Source organism: Thamnophis elegans, chromosome 6 (assembly GCF_009769535.1).
Source record: "Thamnophis elegans isolate rThaEle1 chromosome 6, rThaEle1.pri, whole genome shotgun sequence".
Classification (NCBI taxonomy): Eukaryota; Metazoa; Chordata; class Lepidosauria; order Squamata; family Colubridae; genus Thamnophis; species Thamnophis elegans.
In genome coordinates, this window is record NC_045546.1 from 37606655 (window position 1) to 37629147 (window position 22493).

The 22493-nt window shown below is 35.9% G+C and overlaps 1 protein-coding gene across 5 annotated transcripts in view; it reads left to right on the forward strand.

The window, feature by feature from the left end:
* Nucleotides 1-22493, forward strand: part of NSUN3 (NOP2/Sun RNA methyltransferase 3) — a 28518-nt gene continuing 6025 nt past the window's right edge. For 2 of the 5 annotated variants that reach the window (XR_004255638.1, XR_004255637.1), the window contains exons 1-6: nucleotides 1-140; nucleotides 595-704; nucleotides 3095-3438; nucleotides 3988-4142; nucleotides 8680-8801; nucleotides 18280-18478. Coding sequence is in view for 3 of the 5 variants with exons in the window: in XM_032219965.1 (XP_032075856.1) it covers nucleotides 54-140; nucleotides 595-704; nucleotides 3095-3438; nucleotides 3988-4142; nucleotides 8680-8801; nucleotides 18280-18541 (1080 nt within the window). In the remaining 2 variants the exon portion in view is untranslated. Of the gene's footprint in view, nucleotides 141-582; nucleotides 705-3094; nucleotides 3439-3987; nucleotides 4143-8679; nucleotides 8802-18279; nucleotides 18551-22493 lie in introns of those variants that run through there. The other 3 variants (XM_032219965.1, XM_032219967.1, XM_032219966.1) reach the window with 3 other exon arrangements.

Consider the following 22493-nt stretch of genomic DNA (forward strand, 5'->3'; position numbering starts at 1 on the left):
TTGCGGGGGGGGGGGGACGGGGGACAACATGCGCGCCGCTTCCAGCGTTGACCATGTTCGCGCGGGGAATCCTTCGGGCGAATTTGGTTGCCGCTCGGCGACACAGAAAGGAAAGTTATTCCTCGGCGGGGAGGAGCCAGGTGAGTGCGAACCGGTTGAGAAACACCGCACTTTTGCTTGGCCGCGTTTCCCTGCCTTTCCCAGAATGCCCAAAGTCAACTTTTAAGTGGGTAAAGTGAAATTATATCTTATCGGAGAAGGGGATCTTGCCTAGCTTCATTTCGCCAGTCAATCAATCAAGAAAAAGATTTAGACCACATTTCCGGTGTTAAGGGAAAGTTGCATTTCTCTCTCCCCCCCCCCCCTTGGGTTAGAAGGGGCTTCTACAATTTCTTGCGAAAAACAATAGCGCAAATGCCTACGTTTTAGGCGTTTTCTTCCCACTATACCTTCAAAAGGTGTAAGCGATGTGAATAACCCCTATTGCAAATAATATGTCCCTGAAATCGGTCTATTTTAGGGACATTTACCAGTTAAAATGTAACTTGCATACAGGGAATTTATGCTCTCTTTCTCTCACACATGTCATATCAGAAAGAGTCCACATCAGAAAGAAAGCTTCAGAAGCAAATATGCCAGGCGGTTCTCAATCATTTCGAGAAACAATACTCTGAAGAGTTGGGAGGAGCATGGAATTCAGTAAGGTTAATTTCTGTTTGGTTTGTTTTCTCCTTTCTCTCTCCTCTTGACCCCAATCCATCCCTTTTCAAATAATTAAAATTGTACTTGTCCTCAAAATGCGAAAACTTTTTTTTATTTTATTTTTTTCTTATAAAATGGAGCCATACAATCAAAGCTGAACTGGTGGTATATCAATCACTATAAAAATATAGATAGCAAAATCCTCCTCCTTAATGATCATGCTCTTAATTCAATATTTCCTGATATAATATTTAGGAATATAGCTCCCATCATTCCCTGGGGTGGGATGTTTAGGAAAGGGACAAGATTGGCACTAGTCAGCATTCCATACTGGAGTCATTTGACGTGTATGCAGACCTTATGAATGATTTATTGTAAGATGATCATTACAGCTTGATAAAATTGGGTGATGTCAATTTCAAAATAAATGCTTTGATGGTTTTTTATAAAAGTGTAGCAAGAGGCAGAAGAATTGCTCCTGTAGCAGGATCTACAATTTCCTAGCTAATTCTGCCTGGTGTGAAAAACTGGAAAGACAATCTAATTGAAAGAAACAGAAGGTCAGAATAGCTAAAAAGTGTAATGCCCTACTTTCCACAATAGATGTTGCAAAAGCAGTATTTCTGTATTTTATTTTTCAGATGGTTTTAATTCTAGAACTGTTGTAAGTAATACACCAATTAGAAAAGAGAACCACAGATGTGGTCTCTCTGCAGTCCTTTCCCAGCCTACCACAGATCCACTTCCTTTGGCTTATTACAGATGTCAAGAGCCCCCATATTGGAGAGCATTATATTCAAAATTCTTGTAAAGAGTAAGGAAGCTCGTCCTATGAAGGTTGTGTATGTGTTGAAGAGAAGTGAAATTGTGGAATTTACTTTTCCATCATAAGATATCTTTGACATAGAAAACTATATTTTAAAAATCAGGCTTAATAGTTTTCTGAATTGGTTCCACAGATTCAACTCAAACTAAACCTTCTGATTCCAATGCTAGTGCTTCCTCTTAATTGTACCATATATAATGGAATATCTGCATATATTTTTCCTTTGCTTGTGAATTAGATACATCAATTTGTGTATCTGCTTTATAGTTTCTTAGGTAGAGGAAGAACACTTTTCCCCATGTTTCATTTTAGAAAATTACATGGGTTTATATACATATTTCTTAGTTTGAATTGTGCTTCAAAGCTATAGTCACAACACTACTCTGTCACATATTTACATTGTGACAGAAAAGAAAAGAGGTATACTATAAACCATTGTTTCTCAACCTTGACAACTTGAACAGAAATGGACTTCAAATCCTAGAAGACCCCAGTCAGCATGGTGATTATAGTAGCTCGAAAATTATATGATTTTGATAAACAGTCTCTTGGTGATACTATTTCTTTCCACTGACCCAATATGATGTGTTCTATCTAATTATATCAATTAGATATAATTAGATATCTTTTTTCATACTAAGATCCATATTTAGCTTTTAAATGGCATTCCAAGAGTTACTTTCTGCAGGTTAGGCAGAACCTGCACAAATGTTACATAAATGTGATTCAATTAAATTCAAATTTAACCACAATTAGAGGTATTAAACATACATATGATCAGTCTCTTTGTGTAATTTTCCTCTTCTCAATGGGTTGCACCCAAGATTTTAGGAAGACATCATAAAGGTTGTACAATAGTTAGCATTTATATCCTGTCTTATTTTTGTTCACCCAAGCCTGGCTACACATGACTGATTCAAGTTCAGCCCTTGGTTGAATTTACACTGTTCATTTAACCAGGTGACCTTGTAGTTGAAGTTGCCTAATAATTAAATGTGTGCTGCCTTAAGATTCTGAACAAAGCTGGAATATTAATTTGACATATAAATAAAAAAAGTTTTAACTTTGGCTTTCTGTTTTGCAATCCCAGCTCATTAAATTAATTTATTCACTATTTGAATACAGAACATGAATTAACTCAATAACCAAGTTAAGTAAGTCATATAAAAACAGACAGTAAATTCCAGGAGCGTTGAATATTGATCATTTGACCCTTAAACCAACAGCCTAACCACTACAATGCCTTTCTTATAAGGTCTTAACAATAAGAAAATAAATTGGGTAGCAAGTGATAAAAGACGTGAATTTTTCCTGATTTCAAGGCCACATTTTGCAACTCAAATCCTGCACCTTTCACTTGTGCATACACATTCAGAGTGGCTTATTTCAGATTAAAAGATGTGCAATATGCTGTCCTGTTTTAATTGCCTTCATATGTAACTGAATCTAGAAATTAATGACCATCAGTTTAACCTCTAACCTTTCAGATACAACTAGTCATATTAATAAATTGTTGAATTCTTACATATCACTGCATACTTGGATATTTTTTTCTTTGATCTGCAGGGAAATTCTTACAACACCGCAATACTGGCAATATGCAGTCCTCCTTAATAAATTCAGTTGCTCTTCTGAAATGGAGTCTTATTTGAGTTTAAAGAACTACCGCCTCCTTTTCACAAGCCCTTCATCCTCTTTTCCACAATCATTGAAATGTTACATTGGTGATGCTCCCGAAAAATTCCCTTCTCAGAAACACAGAAATGGACAATTAAAGGAGTATTACTTGCTAAATGCTGCCTCTCTGCTGGCAGTACTGGCTCTGGAAGTAAAAGATGGAGAAAAAGTATTGGATATGTGTGCTGCCCCAGGAGGTAAATCAGTAGCCACATTGCAGTATGCTTGTCCAGGTAAGAAGGAAAGAAAGGAGTCCCTGTGGATTTTATTTTTCTAGTCATAACCAATTATAGGGGACAGTACTTATCTCTATTTCTAGTGGTTTTGAGCCAGCAGTGTTCAAAGGCATTTCCATTCTCATGTGGCCAGCATGACATCACAGAGCACTGTTTCCTCCCCACCAAAGTGGTACATTTTTATCTACTCACATTTACATGCTTTAAAACTGTTAAAGTAGGTGAAGACATGAGCTTACCCTGTCACACAACTTCTCAAACTTCGACTGTAGGTTTTCCATCCAACAAGCCCAGTGTGTTAACTGCTAAGCCACCGTGCTTAGGTAAACCACTCCAATAGTGAACTCAATAATACATTGTTAGCAAGCTTGTTCCCCAAAACACATTTAACAGTTTATTCAAAGGCATTAAAGAATGCTCTAATGGCATTCTTTTTTTCTTGATTTTAGGCTGAAACCAGGAATTAATTTATATTCCAAATATAGTTGACTTGAGAAAAGTGTGGCTTGGCTATGTATTTTTTTTTATCTTAACTTTCTTGCATAGGGCTTTTACAGTCAAATGAATATGATAACTTGAGATTCCGTTGGTTGAAGCAGACACTAGAATCCTTCATTCCAGAATCTTTGATGAGTCTAATTACTGTTTCTCTGAATGATGGAAGAGAAATAGGAAATCTTCAGCCTGAAAAGTTTGATAAGGTATGTCTATATTGGCTAATAATTTTATAGAGACTAAGTTTTTCTCTTATCTCTTGTTAACTTATCTAATTAAAATATATTATAGTGATTGTTCCTTGTACAGAATACAGAAAAATCCATTTTTATTTTTTGTTCAGAAATGTAGCATTGGTTTCTTTTGGTTCTCCTCTCCAAGAATAATAACAACATAGAATAACAGGGTTGGAAAGGACCTCGGCTGTCTTCTAGTCCAATCCCCTTCTTGATTATTTTGGACAAATGGTTGTCCAGTCTCTTCTTGAAAACCTTCACAGATGGAGGAGGCAAGTCGTTCCACTATTTAATTGTTCTCAGGCTCAGGAATTTTTTCCTTAATTTTAGGTTGGATATCTTTAATAATCTACCCATTGTTTCTTGTCCTGCCATCAAGTGCTTTGGAGAAGTCATTAGACTAGACATTCCTAATTCTTTCAACCGTTCAGCATAGTGTTTAGCCTCCATACCTCCTATCTTTTTTGTACTCTTTCTAGACTAGAGTCTCAATATCTTTTTTATATTGTGGTGACAAGAATGAGACACAGTATTTCAAGTATGATCTTACAAGTTCAGTATAAAATGGTACTACCACTACACATGATCTTGATACTTTCAATCTGTTGATGCTGCTTAAGAATGCATTGGCTTTTTGCAGATAATATAACAGAATTATTCAAGGCTTCTACTTGGAGGATTTAGTGGCTTGGAGGTCCCATTGTCCCTATTCCTGCCTCATGTAAGACTAGCAATTAAAAATGTAATTATAAAAACTTTTAAGAATATCCAAAGAGTATTCAACGTGTGTCCATGAATCTATGTACATATATTTGTGCCTGGAGTGGGAAACGTAACTACATCCACACGGTATCCTGATAGTTCAGGTGTGCAGAATACACTGCATATGCTTTCTAGGTGGTAGGTTGTGAGTAAATCACTGACCTAGAATTGGGTGATCTTGCTTGGGGTAAAATTCACCATTGTAATATAACGAAATGTAACCCATATTGTCAGGCATATTTCTTCCATTAGCAAGGAATTCTGCCGTTAACTTTAAAAAACTTAAATGTAGAAATAAGTAAAAGAAACTAGAATCAAAGTTAAATAATTACAAGAAGGGAAAATATGAAACTATGTTAAAAGATAGATTAGTATCCCCACAGAATAAGTGGAAATTGTTACAGAATGCCAGTGGTAAGTGTGAAGACATTATGAATGCATGCATGAAAAACATCCTTAATAGCATAATGAAATAAATGACAAATCTATGAGAAAATTGCATATAAGAGAATGATTAATGAAAAAAATTATGTAAAAAATGTATAATATATGGTTATGCATCAAGTCTAGGGACTTAAGGGAATTGGTGAATTAGTGAAGTAGCTCTGTATTAACATACCTTTGCCTGTTTAGCTTGTTTTATGGTTCTTAATGTTTTTAATAATGATTGTTATTTATAAAGATGTTGTTTTTTTAAATGTATGCTGCCCAAAGTCATTTGTTTATGAGATGGGTGGCTACATAAATTTGAAAATAAAGTCCGTATAGAGAAAAACAGCTGAAAAGAAGTAAGAACAAGCAAGGAAAGGTTAAAGGAGAGAAAATGCAGAGTGATTACAGTGGAAATAAAATTGGAAGTGGATAAAAAGGTTTGAACAAAGAACCTTCAACAGAGAGAACTAAATTAAAAGTAAAAGTGATGAAATCATTTGGGATGAAGTCAGTGAAGAAATGCTGAAAAAGTGTTTTAGAGATGTATAGGGGAATGACAGTGATGTATTGAATGTAGAATTGAAATGAATGGTCTAAAAATTAATGCCCTTGGTTGTGGAACACCCTTCCATCTGAGATCTGGCAGGCTGCTACCCTCCTAGACTGCTGGAAACCAAGAACAACCTTTTCCCCGCAAGCATTGGGATTGAGTGGGAATGGTACCTAGAAAAACTTAAATGTTGACAAATGTAGGGGATTTTTCTTTGGCATGTCAGGAGGTTTTGTTATAAACTTACAAAATTTGGATTTTTAATGTTATGAGAGTTATCCAAGGTTATGGTGCAAAAGCTGAATAGCCACCAGAGATGGGTTGCTACTGGTTCGCACCGGTTCGGGCAAACCAGTAGTGGAAATTGCAACTGGGTCACCGAACCAGTAGGGACGGCAGGCTTGCCACACACCCAAACTTGATCCCCATTCACCGCAGCATGTTTTTTCGACACTTTTAAGGTTCTGTGCATGCACAGACCTATTTACAGGCAACTGCGCACATGCACGGAGCTAAATCTCACACATACCGAACCGGCAGTAACACAGGCAGAAACCCACCCCTGATAGCCACATAACACTTCTTAATAAAATGAAATATAACATCATAAATGCTGTCAGGTTGAACTGTGAAGTGTTTTGTGTGAACATTTCGTTGCTAATTATTAATGTATGCTGGAATAAAAAAGATGTCTGAGAATAAATGAAATCCTTAGCGAATGGTTTGATCTTGAGTTAGGAATGGACCTGTATGTTTATGTATTTATGGACAAAATGCATAAGGAGGCTTGTGATGTTACAGATGTAGTGTACTTTTGGTACAGATCATGCTGTGTGGTTGGCTAAGAATTCAAATTATTAGTATTGAATAGTAGACATTGTAGGAAGAGAGTCTATTGAGACCAAATATCAGAAGATGTAAAGATGGCAGAATCTGTTTCAGCTAACAAAATAAAAACTGCAGCTCATGAAAGTGTATCCTTTCAATAAAATGTATTAGTTAGGGAAAGTAATTTCAGACTCCTAGAAAGTGTTACATTGTATAACATATCAAAGGTTTCAGGTCTGATAATGAATATATCATACACCGGGTTGGTTGTATTTGACAAGGAAAATGGTATGTGTAAATTACAAGTTATACATATATGTATGTTGTCCTGTGACAATTTGCAACAAGACATTAAACCGCAGGAGCTTCAGGATCTAAAGGGGAAGGGCAGTTCAGAAATGTGGAAAATAATAAATAAAAATTCCATAAAGCAATATAAGCAATAAATAATATCAGTGAAAAACACATATACATATACACATAATCCAACCCAGCAATTTAAAACAAAGATAGTCAGTAGCAATTTTCTAATTAATTTTATATCTGATAACTGGTTGTAGTCAAATTATTATATACTCAAAAGTGCATGTAAGTGTAAACATACTGCCTGCAATGGAGGAATGGTTGATGAAGATGATGGAATTTGCAGAGATGATTAAATGGACTTCTTTGACAGAAAAATACAGAAGTATTTGTTGCTGTCTGGAAACCCTTTATACATTGCTTGCATGAAGCAGGAAAAAAAACTTCCAATATTGGAACATTTACAGCTTCTGGAGGCAAGCTGTTCTACTGACTAATTGTTCTAACTGTCAGAAAATTTCTTCTTAGTCATAAGTCGTTTCTCTCCTTCATTGATTTCTACCCATTGCTTCTTGTCCTACCCTCAGATGGTTTGGAGAATAGCTTGACTCCCACTTCTTGGTGGCAAACCATGAGATATTGGAAGACTGCTATGGTGTCACCCCTAATCCTTCTTTTCATTAAACTAGGCATACTCAGCAACTGTTCTTTATATGCTTTAGCCTCCAATCTCTAATCATCTTTGTTGCTCTTGTCTGCACTTCAGACAATAGGAAACACATAACTTTATTAGAAGAATATAGTTAAGATTTGTATTTGCTGCAAAGGATTTCTGTTTTATCTTTCTGTACTTTTGTCTCTTTCTGTTTCCCTTTTCTTTCTTTACTTGTTATTAATTTTGGATAGTTTTTAATAATCTTAAAACCTTTAATAAACTTTATACCAAAAAAGCAATAATTTGCTAATTAAGAAAGAAGCATGTACTAATAAAGTGCACTAAGTTTAGTCTTCCATTTTTTTACCCATTACAGTAAAATCTTTTGGAAGCTCTTGTATTTTAGACTATGATATAGTAAGAAATATTTCTAAACTTTTATACTTTCATAAATATTTGCTCAAAAAGAGGTTAATGCCATCTTGCTTTTATACAGACTATACATATGACATGAAATACAAAAGGTTGTTTTTTTAATGTTTAAACCAGTGACACCTGGGGTCTTTGTTAGAAAGCATGTTATATCAGATATAATATTTTTTCATAACCTTTTGCTACCTTTGGAAAAATTTAGCCGTCATAAGAGAAAATTAAGGAAAAAATAATGGAGGCATTTTATAGCATTTATATACTTTTGAATTACTCTTATGTCATAGATGAAGTTTAAGATCTGTTTATTATTCCAGGCTGCAGGTCTTAATGGATTTAAGTTCCAGGAAGACAATATCCTACTGGATGTTAAAAGCTTTCTGACAACAAGAACACAATAGAACCAATTACTCAGACTTATTCAAATGATGTTTAGCCATTTGTAAGAAACGTCTTAGTTTGGTTAAACTAACTATTACACTTTAACTCTGAGATTCTGTTTTGTGATTCTACTAAAGCTATTTTTTTTGTTGTTGTTAATTATTCAGATCCTAGTGGATGCTCCTTGCTCAAATGATAGAAGTTGGTTATTCTCTTCTGATACCCATCAGGCTACTCTGCGTTTAGCACAAAGGAAGCTATTGTCTGCTGTGCAGATACAACTGCTCAGGTAAAAATTGAAAAGAAAAAGGGACTGCTTATTCCCAGAATGAAGGACGTGCTAAATCATATTCTGAAACTCTACGTCTCCTTGACCTATGTATTATCCTCTCCATATGTAGTCACACTGAGACAGTCATTGCTCCAAAAAGCATAGAGCTACACTGCTTTCTCCTGGTAATTACCATAGTGTCTAGAGACCACCATTCAGGTTTTCCTGCTGAGTTCTTTCGCATTTGTAACTAGGACATTCCCAAAGTGTGGAGCAAGGGAAAAGCATCAGGCATCCATATCTGAGTTTTAATGTACTTGAACAACAGCAATAGATCAATGCCTGGTAATCTTTTTAAAAACACCTTAAGCAAAAAAATTTTTTTGCAATTCTTAAATTGAAGTAAATAAGTAAAAGTAGTGAGTACCAAGTGTCCTTTAATGTATAAATTCAAGTGAAGAAAGCAATACAGATAATCTTTGACCTATGATCTGTGAACTGTGATCATTACAAGTTACTCAACACTGAACCAATGTGGTTACAACCAGACCTTGGAGTTCCAATCATCCCAGGAGTCCTATGATCACGTGATCACAGCCTGGATACTGGGCTACCTGCTCAGACTTATGACTGGTTGTCAAATGTCACATGATCACCATTGGCCACCTTCACACTACCTTCTCTGACCTTCCTCTTGTATAACCTTCGCCTAGGTTCCCATTTGGCAGCAGCCCCTTATATGCCTGTATCCCTGAGATTTGCAACTTCCTTCTGACTTCCACACTGATTTTTTTTTTGTGGGGTCAGCGGGAAGTTTCCTTGCTTCATAATCATGCGATTGTGGGATTTTGTGACAACTGGGATTTCAAGGATTATAGTCGCTAAGCAATACAGTTGCACTTTATGATTGCATTGCTGGAGATAAATTCTAGTCCCATAAATTGAATACCTGTAAGAAGGATCTATGGCAGCCTTTGTCCCTAACCTACTTCTTTTTCTGTGTATTGTATTACAATTCTCATTAGTGAGCAATACTGTCAGGGAATTAAAAGTCTAGTACCATCCGGTAGACAATGTGGATTTAGACATTGGCATGAGGTGGAAGCAGTGCTGGCCACTCATGGATATTCTGTGATGGAACTTAATAGTGGCAACACAATCTTCCTTGTCTTAATCTCATCAGCCTTCAATATTGTCAACCACAATATTTTTTTCTGAATGGCCTGCAAGGATTAGAAATGTGAGGCACATTCCTACCTGTGCAAGTCAATTCAGTCAGTTTAACAAAAGGAAAGAGGTTGTCTCAGGACTCGGTTTTCTCTCTGGTTCTGTTTAAGATAAAGCTGTTGCCAATTCAAGTTGAGAAGTTACAAATATAGGATAAAGCCCAGTTATATATTTCCACCTCAGGCCAAATTGGTGATTTAATGTGGGTGTTTTACTTCACTTAGAGGCTAGTTTATTGAGGGGTTGTAATCCATAAGCAAATCAAAATGAATCATAACAAATTACATTCTCTAGCAGAGAAGCACACACACGGACACAGAGATACATGGAGAATGCACATTATTGTTACCATAATTTTCTTTTTCCTCATAGTGTTATGTAATGGGAAGTCTCTTGGAGACATATTTTAAAATGTACAGTATGTACAAAGCTAATTATTATTTATAAACTTTGTATATAAAGAGTCAGTTGTTTTACTTAGTCTCTTTTCTCTTCCCCATCCTAATTGGAAAATTCTTTATCCCTATCTTAAGTATAAGATTCAAAATTTCACTTCCCATTTCTATTTAAGCCAGCCAGAGTTCTTTTTAGCTATCGTCTGAATCCTGATTACAACTTAATTTATCAAATAAAGATTATTATTTTTCTGTCTTTGGTTCAAATTATTAGCCATGTTATAAAGTCCAACAGCATGTATTTTAGTTTTATATAAACTAATCCCTTGTCTCTAAAGAACAGCCAGTTGAAACCAATGTGAAAGTCATAGCATCGCTGAAGGTTGCCCAGTTGTTACATAACTGTTAGATTTTTAAACACTTTACTGGAAAAAAGTTTAGATACATATCAGAATAGAATTCAAAACAAGGACAATTCAATAGGAACGAACACCTTGGGGCAGTGAAAATGATAGACCACAGGTGTAATTTCTCAGGAGCCTTGCACAATGTTTCCTTAATCTCTTCAAAGAATCCACCAAATTATAAAGATTAATATTATTGAATTATTTTATGCATATTAGTTAATTAAAATATATAATTATTAATTAAGGTATCCAGTTTGGTGTAGTGGTTAAAGCACCAGGCTCAAAATCAGGGAATTGACTTCTAGTCCCAGTTCAGGCACAAAGCCAACTGGGGGGAGACGTCACTCTCTCTCAGGCCTAGGAAGAAGGTACTGCAATGGTAAGCCAATTTTGATAAATAAATAAATAATTGCAGAGGCTTGTACAGGCAGTTGCAAAGAATCAACACTGACTAGAAGGCACCACATATAAAAGCCAGTGAATTAAAATTAAAGTTTCTTTTTTCCACTCTTTTGCTCTGATTACTTTTTGGAGTAGATTGCAATCCTTGGCAAAACACAGACACACATGTACAAAATTTTGTACCACTCCTTTGACTTGATTTCTTTTATTCGTTGGAACATTTTCAACAATAGTTTTTAACAAATTCACTTTTTTGGGGTCCAGCACTATTGTCCTCTTCACATAACAAGCTTGACGGACAAGAGAGGGGCAGTGAATCAGCTATGCAAGAGAGGTGAGAAAAAGGATACATTGACCTAGACTGCTAGATGTTAAATTTAGCTTAAGCAAGCATAGAGTTGATTTAGATTAAAGTAGCTTACTCTATTCATTTATGTGAACTGATATTGAAAGGTTAACTACTACTTACCTTTTCTGAGATAGATCCATAGAAACAAGGTCTTTCTAAAATCATTGTCTCTGTTGCCATTTTTTTCTACTTCTCCATGGCAACACTTGTTGGGAAACAGAGCAGTGAGATACACTTAGAAATTAGTAAGGTGATAGCAAAAGCACTCAGACTTATATACCACGTCATAGTGCTCTACAGCCCTCTCTAAGCAATTGACAGAGTCAACATATTGCCCTCAACAATCTGGGTCCTCATTTTACTGATCACGGAAGGATGAAGGCTGAGTCAACCTTGAGCTGATGGGGATCAAATTCCTGGCAGTGAGCTGAACTAGTATGCAATACTGCACTCTAACCACTGCACCACCATGGCTCCTAGATAAAAGTCCTACCCCCCCCAAAAAAAAAGCCTTACCTGCCCATACTGCAGTGCCAACATTGCAGTTACAATACGATTCAATAGCAGAGTTGGAAGGGACCTTGGAGATCTTGTCCAACCTCCTGCCTAGGCAGGAAACCTTGTACCATTTCAGGCAAACGGCTATCCAACATCTTCTTAAAGACTTCCAGTGTTGGAGCATTCACAACTTCTGGAGGCAAGCTGTTCCACTGATTAATTGTTCTAACTGTCAGGAAATTTATCCTCAGTTTTAAATAGCTTCTCTCCTTGATTAATTTCCACCCATTGCTTCTTGTTCTACCCTCAGGTGCCTTGGAGAATAGTTTGACTCCCTCTTCTTTGTGGCAACCCCTGAGATATTGGAACACTGCTATCATGTTTCCCCTAGTCCTTCTTTTCATTAAAAAAGTTGAAAGACAGGACCATCTTGTGTGTTATTGGTGTGTATAGAGGAGTCAGCAGGCCAGGCAGAATCATTTATTTTATGCAAAGAGGATCGATGAGTATTGTTTAAGAGCTGCCTTTCTTTTCAGACAGGTTTGCATAGAAATTCATCTTAATTTTACAAAGTAGGCCTATTTTTACTTAATTAGCACTGAACTTTTGCAAAACATTGTTTGGTCATTGCTAACCATCTCTGTATTCTGCAATATATAGTTTAAATCAGGGGTGTCACACTCATGGAATCACAACGGTGTCCTGTGACGTATTGGGACTTTTCTCCCCTTTGCTAAACTGGGCATGGGTGTGGCCAGTGTGTGACACATCCAGCCCATGGACCGTGAGTTTGGTCTAAATAGTATCCATACCTTTTAAACCTGTTAAGAATATTCAAAATTTTGAAAGAACAACACTCAAGTTTACTATAGATTTCACATCTCACGTGGAATCTGCCAAAATTCTCTGTATAAATGGGGTATAATAGCCTCCCCTCTGTGACCGCAGGGTCCTAAGTCAAATTATAGATCATATAGTGATCAGGCTGTAAACTGGATACCAGTCCAGTATCTGATTTTTTTTTAATATAAACGATACTGTGCTTCAATGGTTAGATGGCCTACACATTGGTATTTGAAAATAGATCTTTTAAACATTTATATTTTATTGTGTTTTACTAATCTAGGTGAAATATTAATATATATTGCTAGCAAGGAGATTAATAAGCAAGGGTTTTTCTCTTTTTTTTCTTCTTCAGTAATTTATTGTACCTTATCTCCAGCTATTGCTCATACATACTCAATGTCAGTATAATTGAGAGAGGAATAAAATAGTTTATTTTCAAGGAAGTAGAGCTTTTTATGGAAATCTGTCCTAACAGCATCACAAAAAGGGTTGGGAGGTTTGTGTTTTCCTACTCCTTTGTCTTAGGAGAAAGTAACTTCCTACCAAAAAAGGAAGCCTGTGATTTATAACCAAAATATGAGTGTCTTATTGCAGTAATGCATCATGTCACCATTTCCTTTGGAGAAATCAATCACATTTAAAAACATTGACCTCCTTCAGTTTTCTTTTTCCAGTATTTGACATATAGAATCCAATTTGTGGACTTCTGTCTGTAGGAAACATACATCATTCAGTGAAATTTTTGCAAATTTGTATAAATCATTCTAAATTATGTCTCTAAAATGGAACATTTTTGACAACAAGAATCTTGTTGGCAGAAAAAAATACTAGCAAGCTGAAATTGCCCAATTCCCCTAAGCATATTTAATCAAATTGGAGCCTGTTTTCTTGAAAAAAAAAAAGAAATTGGAGCTTGATAAAATAGTACCTAGCTAAGTGACAATACAGCAGTGGCTAATTTTCACTTTCTTCCTCTGGTGACTTTCTGTACCTGTGTACTTCAGAGGCCAAAAACCTTTAAAATATCCACATGTCAGCCCTTGATTACAAAATCATTTTCCATTCTCCTGTATAATTTCATACAATTTTCCTCTAGGATGCAGTAGAAGAGTGCAACTAGGAAGCTTTGCTACACTACCATTATGCAAATGAAATTCACCAAGAGCATATTTCAGAATTTAATCTTGAAATGCAGGGGAAAAAAATACTAACATTAGCTTCCTAGCTAAAATTGCACACGAAATTTACTAGAGAGCTCCAAGTTTAGGATTTAGAGCGGATGAAAATTATCCTAACCTGCCCTGCAATGTCATAAATCACACAATGGAAATGTTATGATATATTAAGATTAAAAAATACAAGTTTTTTTAGGATTTTGATATGTTTTTTTTTTTTTTGGACCCATGTTAAAATACAAGTAAAATGTGTTTTTTGCATTCTTTGTTTCAAATACATTCTATGCCATTACCTGTCACATGTTGATGCACTCTTACTATTTACTCTCAATTATTCAACCAATTGTGTCCTGAGTACTTCCAGAAGACATAGAAACAAATAAGTAGATTCGGGTTAGAGAATGAGTGTGTTTCTGGAATTCAATGTTTGCTGGACATTTCACTTATCAATATATTTCATTGTTATATAATATACTACAAAGCTCTCATACTTTTCTCTTTTGGGTAAACTGAAGGTATAATGACATAAGAAAAAGCAAAGCAAATATCTAAAATTGACAAACGACATTTATATTAGCTCTCAGGATCTTTCAGTTACAATGTTGATCCCATTGCTATAAAAATCTATGAATCATCTGAAAACAAATACAGCATTTTCAACTGGTTTCCCCTCAATCAACACTTTTTTTAAAAAAAAATGATCCTTCTGATCCAATAGAGACTTCAGTTGGGAAAAAATTGCATCCTTTTTGAAACTCTGAATTTTACATTGTGGAACTTCCCAGTGAAGTCCAAGAGCTGCCTTTTTTACCCAGGCTGTTACTCAGTTACCGGATTAAATGGTAACTGAAAAACACACCTTTTTCAGTTACCATTTAAAAATGTCTAATTGTGCTGTACAATTTGAAGTTGAATTTTTTAAAACTTAAATAGTCTCTAATCAATTTTACTTAGACAGCTTATATTTTAATTTGCTTGACTTTTGGCATTCAAGGCCCAGAGATGTTGCTCTAGCTGTCTAATAACTAATATTCTTCTGCTAGCGATTGTGTAACAAAAGGTATATAATGCTGTGTAGAAGCAACATTATCCTTTAATAAGTTACCATTGCACTTTAACCTGAATTCTATTGTACTGCCTTGAAGCCTGGCTTGGCCGAGCCCATAGAGATTGTAGCACAGCATTTGTCGATGGTTCTTTATTAGAATGCCAGGCAAAGCAGTTTTAAAAAATGGCAAGGCTCTATCAAGGCCTTCTAAGAAATTACTCTTGGAATGTCTGGCAAATCTTCCAGCAGCTGCATCTACATGTAGTTAGGACTATAAATTGTAAAAAGTTTCAAAAGTCTTTGTATAAGACTCCCCATAATTGAAGGAACACTCAATGTTAAAGAGAAGTTACCATCAGTCTGGAGGAACTGATGGGAACTGAGGAAAAACGTATGCCTATGATATTAGAGAAACAAATGCTGGAAACTTGATCTAGGGCAGAGGTCTTCAAACTTGGCAACTTTAAGACTTGTGGACTTAAGACTGTGATACTTTTAAATATAACCACAATCACTCCATGCACACACTATTTTTTTCTTTTTCTTTCTTTTTTCGTTTCTGTTATAATTTTGCACCAGTGAGGTTAAAACAAATTTCGTTGTATTTAAGTACAATGACAATAAAGATTATACTTATACTTCAACTCCCAGAATTCTCCAGCCAGTTCTATAGGCAAAGCTTTCTGGGGCTTCATTTGCATTGGCTCAGTACTGTTCAGCCCCATGATAAATTGTATGTTGTGGTTACAGATAGAGTTTCTTGCATCTTCCAATGAATTTGTAAGGAAAGAGTAGCGGGCCGTTGCCATAAGAAATTGAAATCAAATTACTATTATTATTATTTATTTGTCTTGTATGCCGCCCACTCCCGGAGGACTCCGGACGGCTCTCCATAGACAAGGGAAAGGGGAAAACTAGACAAAGACAACATATTTGATGTAAATATGTCACGTTGATCAATAAAACTAGGAAGGGGGAAACAGATTTCCTCTTTTATAAAGAAGGAATGTAGGGAAGAATGTCAATGCTATTTTTGTGGTTTGAATGGTTTGGAGCAGATTTTTTTCCCTGCTGATCAGATCCATCTCTGCAGTCTCAGAAAATAGTTTCTGCTAATGAACACAAGATGGCAGCATTGAAATATGACACACTGTCCTAACTATCTGCCCTGTTTTTTTTTTCTTTTTTAATATGGAAAGTACATAAATTAATGACAGAGTTAATCTTGGCCATTCTAGTAGAATGCAGAACATGTAATTACTCTCAAGCAGTGGGTTGAGAGAGTGAAGTTTGTAACATGGATTGCTATATCATTTCTCTTTTCTGATGTATACCTGCATCCTTTTACACTTAAGTGTGAACAGGTGACCCAAAGCTTAAACTGTCTAAGTGCAATAGGGCAGCCAATCACAAAACTGTATTTTCTTTTTGGCATTTTGCAGTAAACAGTGTTTGGTGGAAAGCTGTGAATGTCTTTGAGTGTTTTACAATTGCTAAAAATTTGAAGTGATAATTATATAGTTCTTCCTCTTCAAAGTACAGCTTTTTACCAGTTAAAATTAATTAAAATTTGCAACACCATTTTATTCTTTAATTTATTATTCAGAATTTTATCCAGAGACTGCTGCTCAAAAATAAGAAAACTAATGTAATCATAAACAATAAAGAAATGCAATACAAAATAGTAATTAAAACACAATACTTCTGATCAACCTTTGAAAATTGCTCTCCAGAAAAGTTATCTTTAACTGATTCTGGATAATGTTAGAACTAGTTAATAGGAAGCTATTCCAGAGAACTGGCTCCATCACAAAAAAGCTCTTATATCTGGACTCTGATGTCCCAGAAATGAAACTGTTCATCCTGTTTCTCCTGGTAAAACCAAATTGGCCATGCCAACTCAAAGGAAAGATTCAATCCTGGAGGTAATTTAGTGTCAAGCTATAAAGTGCTTTATATATTAGAAATAAGAGCAATTTTGGTATGATTAAGACATTCTGTCCTTCAGAATAATCCAGAAGACAAAACAGTTCCCTGAATATTAACTGCCTTTATTGTAAAGTTAAAGTCTTGCAAGTCTGAAAATACATCTATCTCCCCTCGTCTTTACTTTCTAAGGAGCTAAGAAGGGCCTTTTCTAACATGTTTTCCATACCTCTGTTCCTTCAGTGAGTTGACATGTCTCTTATCTAACCATTGCCCTAGCTGCTATTCTTCCTGTCTTTCAAGGATATTCCCACACAGTGTTACATATACAGACATTAAACATCTTCACACACCAGGATGATACTTTGATAGCATCTCCAGTGTGACCTGGGGTTGCAATATATTACAGTTACCATTTAACCCACTGAATAATCTCTGTCTGTCAGTCTCTCTCCCCCTCTCTCCCCCCCTCTCTCTCCTTCTCTCTCTCTCTCTCTCTCCTCTCTCTCTCTTTCCTTCTCTCTCCTTCTCTCTCTCTTTCTCCCCCTCTCTCCCCCCTCTCTCTCCTCTCTCTCTCTCCTTCTCTCTCTCTCTCTCTCTCTCTCTCTCTCTCTCTCTCTCTCTCTCTCTCTCTCTCCCTCCCCCCCCACCCAGATACTATGGTAAGGTGATACCTTAGTGACTGCTGTGTATTTGATAGCTGCTCTGAAATAAATGTCCAGTTGATTTCTGTAATTTAAGAATCCTATATTCTTAAAGTTCTGTTATTTATAAGTGGACCTCATTGTACGTTTAGTTTTCAGTTAGTATGGTGCAAGGCTCAGGTATTTTTTGTAAATCAGGATTAGTAGGCTATCCAGTTCCTTATAGCTAGTTCAGTAAACCAATGACAGGTTGATGCATTTTGTCCCTTTTCTCTTAGTTATTATTTTCTCTAAATGTTAGTTTAACATTTTGTCAAATTTTGAAACAGAATGAGCTAGTTATCTCCTATGGGCAAAATGTAGTATATCCTTCCAACATTTTAGTAATGGATTCTATTGTATGGATTGGTTGAGCAATAATAATCACATGCCATTACTGAAATATTAAGCTTAATCTACATAAGTATGCACATTTTTCTGGCAGCTGAGGACTCCAAGTGTAAATATGTATGCTGATGAATCCAATTTAATCGAATACATTTATTCTTTTTTGCTTTTTTTGCTTTTTTTATTTAACAGATCTGCAATTAAAGCGTTACGACCTGGAGGATATCTGGTTTATTCTACATGTACTCTTTCTAAGGAAGAGAATAATGATGTCATAAATCACATCCTTGATTCCTGCAGCAATGTTTTGCCAGTGGATTTGCACACCCTAGCCACTTCAGTATCCAAGGAATTCAGTTTTGCTGCCAATGTCCAACAGCATGAACTTTTGGTACTTCCAGAAAGAGGGAAAGCATGGGGACCAATGTATATATCTAAATTAAAGAAAGTATGATTCATGAAATGCTTGTGTAGTTCTTGTGAATCATAATGACAGGGTTTGACAAGAGTGATGAACATCTTGTGATTCATACACCACTGACAAAAAACAATTTAAATAAATCTTTGTATTTTCTTTTTGAACTAAACTACTTAAAATATTTGAGAAATTGCATGATTCATATAGAGAAGAGATTTCTATTAAATCCTATATTGCCGCAAAAGCTGTGGATACCAAAGTTGGAACTATTTGGTATAGATCTATTGCTTCCAAAGAAAAACTGGAATAGTTTAAAACAGCACAAAGCAAACCTATTCTGAAGTTAATTTCAGTTTCTAGCTATTGGAAGTAACTCTTACATTTTTTCCTAATTTGTGTTCCCAATGGTTAGATGGAATATTCAGAGAAATGTTCTGAATGATAACCTGTCTTGAATGTATAATGGATTATGTTGAAAAACACTGATTTCCAATTAAACCATATTCAATTTTTAGTATGTAGGTTCTTCCTGATAGCCAGAAAGAAAGCAAACAGCACTTCTCTTTAAACCAGCATGATTTGTCCTTCTGGCCTAAAGAAATACCTCAGAAAGAAAACACTCAGAACTTCCATTTTATCTTCAAGACCTATCCAGACAGTTGAAAACATGCATTGGCAGTTGTCTTGTGAATATACATCTTTTGTTCCACTTCTTTAAATGTTTTTTTCCCAGTTACAATATGTATGTTGTAATGGAAAGAGGTAATAATTTAGGATAGGAGAAAAAACCTAGACAATTTCCGATACATCTGGAAACCAATTTAAGCTCCATTATTTATAAACAGTTAATGAAGTGTAACCACCTGACATAATCAGATACTTTTATTTTACATATAAGAAGCACATGCCAACTTTTCTAGTTTCCCAGATTGCATGTCACTAAGCTAGTTTCTCTAACTAAATAATAATAATATGGCAATTCAGCATTCCTGGATATAGTATCAAATGGTTTCTTTTCAAAAATCAGGAAAAACAGTTAATATGTAAATGAATAAATAAATAACCCTTTTATAATGAGGCTAGTCTAGCTTCAAGAAAAATCATTCTGAGCTAGCAAGTTCTTCCTGCAAGTGATTTAAGTTTGCCACTGACAATCACAGATTATATTGAAACAATTTTAATTGTTGCCAGAATGTACAATAGGGCAGCTCTGTTGAAATCACCTTTCAAGAGCTGATCACCAGCAAATGTGGTACTTTGGTTTACATGTTTGGAGATAAATGTAGTAAATCTATCAGTTAAAAAGCAACTTCAAATCTAGAATGAGGAATAGCTATATTCAACACAGTATTGCAAGGGCATTTATATATAACTATTGTAATTACTGAAGTAAGAAAACTGAGCAAAGAGTTTATTCAAAATCATGTTAGTATTTTTCCTGAATACCGTATTTTTCAGAGTATAAGACACACCAGAGTATAAGATGCACCAGGGTTTTGAAGAGGAGCATTTTAAAAAGTAGGTAGGTAGAGAGAGGGAGAGAAAGAGAGAGAAATACAGTAGGTAGCGAGGGAGAGAGAGGGAGTAGTTAGGTAGGTAGATAAAGGGAGAGAGAGAGAGAGAAATAGAGATAGAGAAATACAGTAGGGAGGGAGGGAGAAAGGGTATGTAGGTAGGTAGAGGGATAGAGGGGGGGATACAGTAGGGAAGGAGGAGAGAGGTAGGTAGGTAGGTAGATGTTTCCAAGTATATTTATCCATGTGCTGGAGAAGGAAATAGCCGACAATCTGCAGCAACTAACTTTGTTTCTGCTGGCACAGCACTTGATCCATGTAATTCTCATCAATCAGTTAAAGAGCTTTCCAAAAGGGAAAAAAAGTTTTTGCATTCTGCAAACCCCCCCCCTTTAAAAAAAAAGGCATGAATAGATTTGGGGGGGGGCTTGCAGAGTGCTCCTAGGAAGGTGGGGGGGCAAAATGAGCAGAAAACGGCCCGTTTTTTGCGAAAACAGGTTCGTTTTTTGTCAAAAAAATTGCATGCATAGCCTTATGGAGGCTTATAGAGTGCTGCTGGGGGAGGCAAAAAACGGCCCATTTTTGCTTATTTCTGCTCCCCCCCAGCCCCCAGGAGCTCTGAAAGCCTCCATAAGGGTATGCACAGCCATTTTAGTGAAGGGGCGGGGCTTCGGGAGGCACAAAATGCTGTACTTGATATATAAGACGCACCCAGATTTTCAGCGTCTTTTGAGGAAAAAAGGTGTGTCTTATACTCTAAAAATACGGTAACTGTCTAAAGCAGACTTCTTTAAAAAATGGACTGTTTTGTAGGAAGTATATAGCCAGTCTCTTTACACAAGACTATATTTTTCTATATTCTCTGTTATATTCTCTGTGTATACCATATTGTGATACATTTGTTTGGAACTCTTAATTTTTAAAATGTGTTCCCTTTCAAATAGAGATTTGTTTGGATATATAAAAGTATGGGAACTAAGTCATTCATGAACTTTTATATCTTCTTAGTGAGTGCTAAGAAAATTGCAGAAATAGTAACTAGGGAATTTGTTATTTCAAGAACAAGATTGTAACCTTTGTATGCTTTCACTAGCTGCTTGTTTATTAATTAGTTTTGTTCTCATTCTGCTGAAATAACACAAAAATGTCAACATCCAAAATGTTCACAGCCAACATCTAATGAAATAAAATTCAAGGAGACTTACCATATTTTTTGTACTATAAGACGTACTCCCCCCCCAAAAAAATGGGTGGAAATGTCTGTGCGTCTTATAGAGCAAATATTGTGGTGGGGAGAGGGGTTGGTGTGGCAGTGGCATTCACTGCTTGCTGCTGCTGGGGAAAGCTGCAGCCTTCGCTGCCAAACAGCTGATTGGCAGTTGGCTTCGCCTCCCGGAATACCGCTAATCAGCTGTTCCAGGTGCAGGGATTGCTGTCTGCCGCCTAGAACAGCTGATCGGTATTTCGGGAGGCCGAGCCAACTGCCAACCAGGTGCTCCAGAGTTCCCTGGCAGCGGCAGCAGCTCAGCTCAGTTGACCGGTGGGCAGTGACGAGCCATGTGCTGGGACTGCAATAACGTGCTGAAGCTGACTAGGCTGTTTGCTGCAATGATGCTAGTCAGATGAATACCGGATGGATGGATTCTGGGAGGCAGAGACAGATTTTGTTTTCTTGTTTTCCTCCCAATAGTTAGGTGCGTCTTACGCTCCAGAGGGTCTTATAGTGCAAAAAATATGGTATATTAACAGCAATAAGACATAACATCATAACAAAGCTAAATATAATTATTTAAACAATTCAATCAATTGTTGTTATCAATTAGATAATTCAAAGGACAAATAATTTAAGATGGCGATAGCAGACTTTGAATAAATTAAAGAAAAGTTCCAGCATCGTCAGTAGCTTCCAGAATGTTAGAAGGAATACATCAAACCTTAATTCTAAGAGAAAAGTATTCTAAAATATTCCAAAGCTGGAGTAACAAAAGAGAAGCAACACCTCCTTTATATCTTCATAAAAATGGCATAGAACCAAAAACACCCTAGGAAAATGTACTGAATGGACTGATTCAGGTAGAAAATTGTCTTATAGATAACTAGGCATCCAACGATAAAGAATTTTATAGGTCAACACCAACTCTTGTTTATGCATTGAGCACAAAGAAATAGCTTCAGTAATATTTTTATCCAAGCAATATATTCTATAAATGGAAGCAAATGTTTGTGTAGTTGAATTCTTTCCGGCATATAACCTAAAATATTGATAGTGTATGGAAACATAATTCTAATGAAGAATTATTTTGCTTTGAATCAATATCACATCTTCCTTTAAAATGAAGTCAAGTTATCTTTTCTTTTTCTATATTATTAACTCACTCTAACATTTTAACTTCCTGTTCTGAATCCAATGTCAGGCTCTAAAATATGCTATATCTCCAACAGGGTAAAAAAAAAACATTTTGCTTTATATATAT